At 32.2% G+C, this 11436-nt stretch overlaps 2 protein-coding genes across 2 annotated transcripts; one reads left to right on the top strand and one right to left on the bottom strand.

Moving 5' to 3' along the window:
* The first annotated feature begins 46 nt into the window (after positions 1-46).
* On the top strand, positions 47-2025 carry LOC123226557 (pentatricopeptide repeat-containing protein At5g66520-like). Its single transcript, XM_044651090.1, has one exon. The coding sequence runs from the start codon at positions 281-283 to the stop codon at positions 1922-1924; it is 1644 nt and encodes a 547-aa protein (XP_044507025.1). The 5' UTR covers positions 47-280; the 3' UTR covers positions 1925-2025.
* Positions 2026-3598: 1573 nt separating this feature from the next.
* Positions 3599-8192, bottom strand: LOC123226556 (14 kDa zinc-binding protein). The gene is made up of 5 exons (XM_044651089.1): positions 8006-8192; positions 6876-6933; positions 6524-6613; positions 4002-4119; positions 3599-3901 (listed from the first exon to the last, which is right to left on the bottom strand). Exons 1-5 carry the CDS (start codon positions 8152-8154, stop codon positions 3834-3836), a joined length of 483 nt encoding a protein of 160 aa, XP_044507024.1. The 5' UTR covers positions 8155-8192; the 3' UTR covers positions 3599-3833.
* Positions 8193-11436: the final 3244 nt, after the last annotated feature.

Here is an 11436-nt window from a genome sequence, read left to right as displayed (position 1 = left end):
CATTTTGAATTGGAATAATTAAAAGCTGTGAATTTATTTCATTAAACCTTGGGTGGTAAATGGTTATTCAGCCTAACTAATTTTAGGGTGTGATTTATGCTTCAGTGGCCGGAAAAGTGTTTCAATGTCAAACTTTTGGTGGGTCCGTGACGATCACTCAAAATTAGAGGTGGGTGGAATAAATGTTAAAACTTCTGGGAAGCTCATAATTAACCCTGTAGAATGAAAAAACTTCAAACTTCAAGCAACTGCGAAGTCCCGTTCTTGGGCATATGAATGTATGTTTTCTTGTAGTTTCGCCTCCAAATATCTGAAAGCAAGCAAGATTTCAGTGTCTCTACTGGATCAATGTCTCAATTTCAAACAACTAAAACAAATTCAGTCACATCTCACCGTTTCAGGCACCCTTTGGGACCCCTACGCCGCCGGCAAAATCATTTCCTTCTGTGTGGCCGCCGACCATGGTCATGGCCATCTCTCTCATGCTTACTCACTCTTCCTTTGTCTTCCGCATCGAACTACCTTCATTTGGAACACCATGATCAGAGGCTTTGCAGAGAAAAACGAACCGAACAAAGCCTTATCTTTGTATAAGCGAATGTGTATCTCTAACTTCTTGCCTAACAACTACACTTTCTCTTTTGTTCTCAAAGCTTGTGCTGAACTCTCGGATTCGTTAACGGGTTTAGTATGTCATGCCCAAGTTATTAAATTGGGTTGGGAAAACTATGATTTTGTTTTGAATGGATTAATTCATTGCTATGCTTCTTTTGACTGTATTGGCCCAGCCAAAAATTTGTTTGATACGAGTATGAATCGGGATGTTATTACGTGGACTTCTTTGATCAATGGGTATGTGAAGTCTGGCCAAATTTTCGTCGCACGCCAACTGTTTGATGAAATGCCACAGAGGAATGTGGTTTCTTGGAGTGCGATGATTACTGGGTATGTGCAATTTGGGCTCTTTAAGGAGGCTTTGGAGCTTTTTAATGAAATGCAGATTTGTGGGATGCAGCCTAATCATGCTGGGATTGTTGGAGCGCTTACCGCTTGTGCTTGTTTGGGTGCTTTGGATCAAGGGAGGTGGATACATGCTTATGTTAATAGAAATGGGATGGAATTGGATAGAGTCTTGGGAACTGCTCTTATTGACATGTATTCAAAGTGTGGCTGCATTGACACAGCTCGTTGTGTGTTTGAAGGCATGCGAAACAAGGATGTCTTTGCCTTTACCTCTTTGATTTCAGGTTTAGCAAATCATGATCAGGGTGCTTGTGCAATAGAGTTGTTTGCAAGGATGCAGAATGAAGGAGTTGTACCCAATGAAGTTACGTTCATATGTGTCCTGAATGCGTGTAGTCGAATGGGGTTGGTTGATGAAGGGTTGAGTATTTTTAGCAGCATGAGTGAGATTTATGGGATTAAACCCAGAGTTCAACACTATGGCTGTTTGGTAGATCTGTTGGGGAGAGCTGGGAGGCTAGAAGAGGCTAAAAGGGTGGTGAAAGAGATGCCTCTGAATCCAGACAATTATGTATTGGGTGCATTGCTCAATGCTTGTAGAGTTCATGGTGATTTTGAGTTAGGGAAGGAAACAGTGGAGAGCTTAGTCAAACGGAGTCTTGACCATGGAGGGGTTCATGTGCTTCTATCAAACATATACGCCTCTGCTAAGCAATGGGAAGTTGTGGCAAAGGTGAGGAAAGGAATGGAAGATAAGAATGTGAGAAAGGTGCCAGGATGCAGCTTGATTGAAGTGGATGGTTTGGTTTGTGAATTTGTTTATGGAGAGAGGTCACATGTGCTTATGGAGGAAATTGAATTTTTGTTATTTGTGATTGACAAGCACTTGAAATCTCTTTGTTTCAATGGGGATGATGATAACAAGAGCATTGAAAGAGTAAGTCTATGTAACTCTTATTGAGTTTTAGTTCTGTTGTAGTGATGAAGTGAGAACCATTTATAGGTTCAGTCATAAGATGCCGCAAATTTACAGGTTGAATTTAAAAAGAAACTGTTCTCTTCTGGCCTTCTTAAATTTTTTATTATTAATTAATACAATAAGATAATTCACTCCTAAGCAAATCTACTATTTGTTTCCTACAGGTTACCAAATTTAAATTCACTAAAATTATATAATTTTAATGATAATATAATTTTAATATCATATATATGAGTAAGATTTTATGTATTTATAATTAATATCAATTTATATATTAATGATAATGTATAATTATGGGATTAATAATTATTTAATTTCTACTTCAAATATTTTCAATGGTATAATAACTAATCATGCTACAGAGGTTAGCTTTGGGCTTTAGGGACAACTTGGAGATCCTATATAAGTTGAAATAAAAAAAAGGGCAAAATAAGTCGCAGAAAAGGGAGGGGAAAAAGAGAAAAAAATGAAATGGGGGAAGAGATGATGGAAAGAGTAATTGAATGACAACAAATAATATGGAGCTTTCTCTAAAAGAGAAGGTCAAAAATACCCTTCTTTAGAAAACAAATATCGCATCATTTGACTTCAGTAGTAAGTAAAGTATTATAATTTTGAGCAATGCTATGTGTATCTATTTTTGATACACAATTTATGTACATAGTGATATGTCATCATATAATTAGTTGATTTTAAAACATGTTTCATCATATGACAAAGAAATATCCAATCACATGATAATACCTCATCTGTGTACATAAATTATGTACAAAAAATAGATAAATATAATTTTATTGTATAATTTTTTAGGGTGAGGTCTCTGGTTATCAAAAGACTAAATATATCATACTGTTTTCATAAATATACCTAATTTTTGTAAATTATTTTAGATGGGTGGATAATGTAGCCTAAATCTTTTACATAAGAGTAATATTATACGTACAAATAATATATACAATTTTATATATAACATTTTATCATGTAATTAAATAATTTTAAATTATACTCAACCATATAATAATGATATATTATTATTTGAATATAAAATTATGTATATTATTTATACATATAATTTAACTGATTAGACAATACCTTGTTACAAGCAAATAATATGGAAATATTCATCTAGATATATTATATAGTTCCATATTATTTTAAAACTTTTTATGCCTTTCCAAAGGTTTACACGCAAATAATATGGAAATCAGCGTATGGAATGATACACCAGCCAGCACCAACCTTAATCAATAAATGAATGGATTAGCATTAAATATACATCTCCTCGAACTTAACCATTTTCCTGTAACAGGGCACTTTTAGCAACCAAAATAACTCATTCCACAAACATGACGACCATTTTCACCCTAACACTCTACTTCTGAAATGAAATTGTGCAAAGATAGTTTGGTCCTCCACCACCTTCTCACCACTAGATTTTCAATATCAATTTAACCACAACCTCCACCTACACTTTCAAATTTCTAAAACCATGCAACGATCTTTGTCTAAAATCAATGGATGGTCCAACTAAGGTGTTGTTTTCTTGGAATAAACGATAACTTAGGACATGAATATCATATTAGTCAGCTAATAGTCAGTATGAAAAATAAAATTTAAAAAAAAAAAAAGCTAGTAAGTAGAAAAAGGATATGTAAGTTAACACAAACCAGTACATTTATTAAGATGCTTGACAGGGTGACCACTGTTCAAACCCTGATCTGGTTGTTGATCCACTACAATACCATTCGAGTTATCTTAAGTTGCATGACATATAGCATCCACCAAATAGTTTTCTATTATCAGATTTTGATGGATACCATTTAAGTAGAATCGTCATAAAAATAACAACATTGGGGAGTTTATCCACCACCTGAAAGTAAACAATTCCATTTTAGCCAGCTGGCCAGTTCATCTGACGCCCCCCTAAGAGATGGAGGTGAATGTGGTATACAGATTGACCTGAAACAGAATATTCCAACATCAGTTCCTAAAAATTATAGGTATATTCAAACGAAAATGTCTATGAATTATATTTTGAGATAAAGGGAAAAATACTTACATCCCTTTGGCCCATCATTAATCACAATTCTGAAGCCATCTTCCAGACCTTCCTGTTTGGCAACCAGCTTAGCAGTGTAGAGAAGACGGCCAAGAATATCACAGTGCCTTTCCTCAGCCTAGCAGGCAGAACTCACATATTACTAACTCAAGAATTGAAAATAACTAAGAAAAATCCTAGTCAATAGGAGCAGGTGACTTTCTGAGTTTGTCCTTTTTTCAAGTTTACTCCATTGATAACACATTGGAAGCACATCAATAATGCATTTGCTGAGATGAACACATCTAATAAATATAATTATGGTTAGGAATAAGAATCAAATCCATTTTAGTTCCTATGGTTTTGGTCTACTAACAATCAAGGGCACATTTAATTTTCACTAACAAAAACATCCTTCAACTTGACTACTGTCAGTGTAAAACTAACAAACTAAGGGTACATTTGACTTTTTATCAGTATTTAGTATTTTAAAATTATTTAAAAAATCAGGATCTAGATTAATTTATTTATTTTATAATTTCATACAATATTTCATAATTTAAACAAAATTTTCTAACCTTATTTCATTAAAATTCTTCACTGCCCATTCCCACGAGCGATAGCCATGAAAAACTTGAAAAAATTATCACTAAAAGATTCATTTTCTATATTGACGAAGATGGTCCTACGGCAGCAGAGAAAAAGAGACAAAGGAGGAGAGGGTAATGAAGTCATAAAGAAGTAAAGGAGGTGGTGGTGGGATTTGGTTTTTTTTTTTGGCAGTGGGCCCTTTTTTAAAAATAATTTTTCATTTTTTTAATTAAAGAAAAAGGGTATACTAGACTTTTCCCATCAACTAACAGTTTAGTATTGTTTGTTACCTTAAAGGATGATCTTTGCAAGTGAAAAAATAATGTGTCTTGAATTGCTATTAAAGGCATAACTAAGACATTTGAGTATTTACCTCTAAACAATAAAGACAAAGAGAAGATTTCTGAGTTTGACCTACCATTTTCAATGCATAGAGTAAACCATAATATTGAACTTGAAGTTTTTTATTACGATTTCAAGTGTAAAATATGAGACTTGCATTGTATATTGAAAAATATGGAAAACTAGTGTGAGACTTATATGACTTTAAACTCTCCAATCTCAACAACTATCTTTTAGGGTGTGATTCCCCCAAAGTATGTATCACGCAGTTGTAATCATGCAACACAGGTGATGATGTCAACAAAACAATATTTGCTTGGGGCTAATAGGGAGCTAGCGTTTAGTCAACTCGATTAAGCATTGGGGTTGCAGAGTATAACGGTATATTACATTTCCCAAGTGCAAGGAATTAAACTTAAATCCTATATAAAAAAAGTAAGGGTTTTTTATGTGGGATTTATATAGTTTTCTCAAAAGTTAGCTTTTGGGATGTAATTCTACCAAAATACATATCAATTTCTAAACTCTAAAAAATTGTTACCATTTAATAATTGTGTAATTATGTCTATTTAGGGTCTTGACTACTTATTGCAGAATCTTTTATTTCTCTCCACTTGCATCCCTAGAATATCTGCTATAATTATGGAGAATATCTCTCATCTATAAATAAATACTGGATAAATATTTCTAGTTTTTTTTTAATTTTATTTTGGGATCCTATCCTCATTTAGAACAAATCCACTGTTATATATTGTACAGTTTACCACTCAATGACTAATATAGAGAAAAGTTACTTTCTGAATTCAACAATAATGAAAAATATCACAACCTGTATCTGGCTAAAGATTTTGTCTCCATTACTGTATTAATCAGCGAAGAGGAAAATTTGAATAAGTAATTGATATGAGTGAAAATTTGGAAAACTACCAAGAGGAAAAATGGATTCTGTCCATAGATTTTTAATGAGGCCTACTATTAAAAACACAATTGTAGTTCCAAGAGACATCTTTCCAAAGGGGCAAATTTTACATAGAGTCAACCTTGGAGTAGAAAAATTTTCCAAGAATATGTAGCTATGAGAAACAAAGATATGTTGATAAGAAACATTGAAAGGTTGTATCAAGTTTAACTTCTAACTTAAATTTTTGCCAAATTCCATATATCTCTTACATGCTTAAACATGATATTTTGAACATACAATAAGTTGAAGTTTCCATGTTTTATATCAAAATATTTTTTCTTTTAGCTTTTGTTAGGTCACTATTTGAAAGAGAGAAGAGAAAAAGACAGAATGGTGGGTGAAGAAATTATCTAAAGACATGCAGAGGCAAAAAAAAAAGGGTCTTAAGATGACTTCATGCGGCTATTTTACTAGAAAGGAGCTTGATGAAGGGTAGGGATCACTAGAAACGTTCTGAAACAAGGCTCCAAGAAAACCTAAGCAAACAAAGATGGGCATTGATTGAAGTTTTGGAGGCATACTCAGGTTCCATCTCTATTGTTTGCAACATCACCACATTGTACATGAACAATTTTGTAACATTACTACCTAGCTACACAAAAATCAATATCTTTGAAGATAAAAGAAATAGCAAGCAGAAAAAAGATACCTTAGATAGTCCAGTCAAGCCATCCTTCACTTTGGGAATAATTAGAATGTGAGTAGGAGCTTGGGGAGATATGTCCCTAAAAGCTAAGACCTGTCAAAAAAAACATGAACGAAGAGAAGTAGAACTCCAACAAGGCACTATTTTCTGAGATGAACAACAGAGTCTTTAACATTCTCTGATCAGTATTCATTTTTTTTAATAAAAAGTGGAAACATTCAAACAAAAAATGTTACACGTTCTAACAGCTGCTACACCACAAATAGATGAATACATCTCCACAGAAAAAACACTCCTTTAACTGGTAAATTCAGTTTCAAAAGAAAAGCATAAGCCAGAATGAGCAAAATAGTACCTTGTCATCCTCATAAACCACTTTAGAAGGGATTTCTTTGTTAATTATTTTGTCAAATCTGCACATCAATCAAAAAGCCAAAAAAAATGAAATCTTTTTGTCGAAACAAATATCTGAAATCTAAAGGGAATATATCGAAAAGTTCAATATTACTGATGACAGAAAAAGAAGAATAACTTTTCAGAGAAGCTCCTATAAACTTTGATCAAGGTAACAAATAATACGACAACAACCATTTATCACCTAGACCATATTAGTAGAAATCACAGTAGTAAGAATCCAGTTTAAAACATAGAGAGAATTCAACATTCTAGTCCCACTACACAATTCCTAAATCCTAAATTCTGTTGGTGCTATGAAGTTCCCAGATTAGCTAGTTCAGCAGCTTCTTTCACTGATTCGATTGAGCTCAAAATATTTCTTCTGAAGGCATGCCTATAATGCAAGAAGCATATAACATGCGACATTCAAAGATTTCAATCAGGCCCATTCTCCTTCTCCATCTATAATTAACATTCCAATAAAAGTATCCTCTTCAGATTTTCATACACTCCTAAACTTTTCTCCAGCAACTAACCTCACACAATTTTTGTCCTTCACACTAATCTCCCACCAAATCTTTCCAGTTCAATACAATATCCATCTAATAATACTCACATTTCCTATTCTTTTGTTATATTTCTCTGAAACTATTACTAGCAAACCCATCTAATTCCCCCAATAAAAAGAGGGGGGAAAAAAAGAAAAAATTGACACCATACATTCTTAATTATAGCAATAAAAATATTACTGGATCTCGAAATAAAATTTCCTCATTAATACCATTCAACAAGTCACATCGGGACGCTATACAGCATGATCGACTCTAACTCTTCAAGAATTGGTTTGATTCTTTCACAGTTAAATACAATCACTTCAAACTTCAGAAATTTTCAAAAATAATTATCAGTCTGCAAATTCCAATATTTTTTACCATGTAGAAACAAAATCATCAATCAACCAATCGCTGAGGTTAAATAATCAAACAATAACTAATGAAAAATTAAAAACAGTTGACAAAAGGAGTGATAAAAAAGAACACAAAAACAATTGAAAAGATAGATATATAAATGAAATTAAGAGAAGCTCACATGGTGGGAGAATCAGAGGGAACAGCAGCCAGAGCTGCCTCTTTCTCTGAAGCCATGACAACTGCGGGCGATAAATGAGAGCTCAGTACTTCAAGTCGGCTATAACCAAGAATTGATATCTCGATCCTCTTTTGTTTTTCCCCTGACATTTGTTAAATTATCTTTATCCTCAGCCACCACTGCCCGGGGGACGCGTCGATAAATAAAGAAATTTAAGGGTTATTAGAATATTTTTTAAAATATTGGGAGTATTTTGGTTAACCATAGATTAGGGAAGTCAGTTAATTAATCCTTTTTTTTTTTTTTTAAGTATTATTGTCTATTGATATAAAACATTGTTGTTCTTACAACGTATTTGAGCAACACTTTAGGATATAATTTAAATATGCATATAATATATTATTATAAAATTAAATTTATTTTAACTAAATGCCACGCAACTGTGTTGTAAAAGCGACAAACATATGACATTAGTTATATATTAAATAGTAAAAATACTTTTTAAAAAGGATTAATTACAACAACTTTCCAAATTTATGATTAAAACCAAAATACTTTTAATATTTACAAAATATTATAATAACAGTTGAATTTCTACTATTATCAATACAAAAATAAAAATAATTTAAGAATACATAATTTTATTTATATAAATATAACTTAAAAATATTTAATTAAAATTTTATAAAGAATACTCTAAAAATATTTTAAAAGGTTTTAGATAGAGGTGTTTATAAACTGGGCTTAAGACATGCTATAGTAGCAAACCTTGGTGGGGGAAGGGGCAGGTTGGCCTATGAAATGTATAAAGCCTACGACTCAATCAATATATAAAAAATCAGACCTTAAATAGGTAAACTCATTACTTTTAATAAAAAATTAACTTTTAATATTATAATTATTACTTAATTAATTATTTTTTAATATGATGTAAACAATTACAGACCCCATTGGTGTTTAGGCCCATTGGTGGGGTCCCACATGTTATAGTACTAGAAGGCCATTTTCTTGGTTTTTTGGTTGAGTTTGCCTAATTGACACCTTTAGATAAATCATGGTATAACATAATATCTCAACAAGTAGGGTTGGATGTGAGCCAAGCCCGAACAGGGCCAGCTTGTTTTTGGCTCTTTTTCAGTGAGCCCAAGCTCAGACTCGGGTTTGTTGAGCTCGTTAAACATATGTTCGTATTCAACTTATTTCATAATTTCAGTGTTTGGGTTTGACTCGCACTTAGCTTGGGTTTGTGTATTCAGACTCGGGTTCACTTTGGGCTCACATTTTAGGCTCAGTAGCTCAATTTCAGGCATGTATTTCAAGGAACAAACGGTGTTGTTTGTTCCAAGTTAAATGTTTTTTCATTTGAGTAAACGACTCGCGAGCTAAGCTTGATTCGCTTAACTAATGTTCGGATTCGGACTCGTATTTATTTTGTGCTTAAAATTCAAGCTCTAGTTCGTACTCGGGTTCAGGCTCGTTCAAGCAAAACTCGTTTTGAACCTGAACAAACTCGCTTCTAATCTAACCCTACTCATAAGCAACTAAATATCTCTATTGAGTAGTGTTACATGTATAATTTTTGTGTATAATTTATACATAAATAAAACATTAAAAATAAAATAACATCTAAGACCTTGGTGGGGGAGGGGGGCGGGTTGGCCTATGAGATGTATAAAGCCCACAACTCAATCAATATATAAGAAATCGAGTTTTAAACAGGTAAACTCATTAATTTTTAATAGTATAATTATTACTTAATTAATTATTTTTTAATATTATGTAAACAGTAGTAGACCCCACTGGTGTCTAGGCCAATTGGTTGGGTCCAATATGCTACAGTACCATAAGGGCATTTTCTTGGTTTTTTGGTTGGGTAAACCTAATTGACACCTTTAAAAAAATCATGATAGAACAAAATATCTCACAAGCAACTAAATATCTCTTTTAAGTAGTGTTATATATATAATTTTTGTACACAATTTTATACGCAAATAGCAACGTATCATTATGCGATTAAATAGTTAAAAATTAAAAATAAAATAAAATTTAATTATATAAAAATATATCATTATTTATACACATAGTTTTATTATATGTCTCCCTGGCAACATTATCCAAATTCTTCCCTGTAAAAATTTGCCTTGTCTCTATAAACCATATAGAAGCTGTCTAGACAGATGACTGGAAGTTGGGCTCGTCCTCTCCGTAGTTTGTGGGTTTTTCTTGTCTGCCTAAGCGGGCTGGACGGTTGATTATCAAAAAAATGAGAAGGAATCAATTATCCAAAAGGACATAGCATAAAATAAAACGACGTTGGCACTTGCAGAAAGATTAGTGCCTTCTAATTGCGTAAGCCATTACTATAGATCTTGAACTTGCTTCTTTCACGTAAGTGTTGATAGAACGACATGTAGAATGGCTCGTTTTGATAGGGAATGACTAGAGAGCTTCTCAAACGACTAAAGACTTTGTTTTTTCGAACAATTTCATTTTATTTATTAGATGTTTATAACACCCATTCTTAGCTTACGAAACCACTATTCCTGCTGCACCGAATAGCTTACCCCATGACTGCTACACCACATCTCTCCATAATTTTCTCAAAAAACCCATAAATAGTTAGAGATGAGAATAGAGAAAGGGAGGAAAGGGATCTTAATCCCCATCTCCATCTTGTTTCCATTATAGGGATGACAAAAATTTTTTTTTTTCCTCATGAAGAAAAATCTCATTTCCATATTTTTAGAAAAAAATATATTTCTCATATTTTCTAAACACAATATAAATATATTAAATAATAAAATTAAACAAAATTAAAATCAATAAACTATTTTAAATATCACAAATATCATCTATCAATCACTTTAATATACACAATAAAAACCTAAATAAATTTTAAAAATATAAATAATTTAAAACTATAAAATTATGTTAGTATTTTAAGTAAATATATTAATATAAATAGACGAAAATAAAGGCAAGGTGGTGATGAGACACATGTCTTTATCTTTGATTATAGAGATTTTTTTTATTCCTGTTCCTATCCCTTCTTTATTTTTATTGAAAAAATTTTTTTCTGTTAAAAGTAAAAAAAGTTAAAACCTTTAAATTTGAATTAAAATTATCATCTCAACATATAATTTCTTGACATCCTCCACTCCACCAACCTTTATCATAATATTTCCCTCTTAGATCGTATCTATAATCAACACTTCTTAATTTTAATTTGTTTTTTTACAATGATGTTGCTTGCGTGATACAAGTCAAGCGTCTAAAAGTTGTGACCTCGCTTATAAGAAACAAACAATGGTTAATGTCATTCCAGTAACCAAAAAAAAAAGACATAACAAAAACAAGATTAAACTTGTAGAGTTTCTTGAAGAAAATTTCTCTAACTTTTATCGATAGTTTAGATTTAATTGTGAGGACTA

The sequence above is a fragment of the Mangifera indica genome, chromosome 9 (assembly GCF_011075055.1).
Source record: "Mangifera indica cultivar Alphonso chromosome 9, CATAS_Mindica_2.1, whole genome shotgun sequence".
NCBI lineage: Eukaryota > Viridiplantae > Streptophyta > Magnoliopsida > Sapindales > Anacardiaceae > Mangifera > Mangifera indica.
Note: the sequence above shows the minus strand (reverse complement) of the source record. Positions and strands in the feature narration are given on the sequence as shown.

Bases quoted from the DNA above. Each gene is read 5' to 3' on its own strand.
- LOC123226557 (XM_044651090.1), top strand. From the start codon at position 281: ATGTTTTCTTGTAGTTTCGCCTCCAAATATCTGAAAGCAAGCAAGATT.
- LOC123226556 (XM_044651089.1), bottom strand. From the start codon at position 8,154: ATGTCAGGGGAAAAACAAAAGAGGATCGAGATATCAATTCTTGGTTAT. The intron at 6,934-8,005 runs GTGAGCTTCTCT...ATTGATGTGCAG, and splicing joins CCCTCTGATTCTCCCACCAT to ATTTGACAAAATAATTAACA. The intron at 4,120-6,523 runs GTATCTTTTTTC...TCTGCCTGCTAG, and splicing joins GCTTGACTGGACTATCTAAG to GCTGAGGAAAGGCACTGTGA.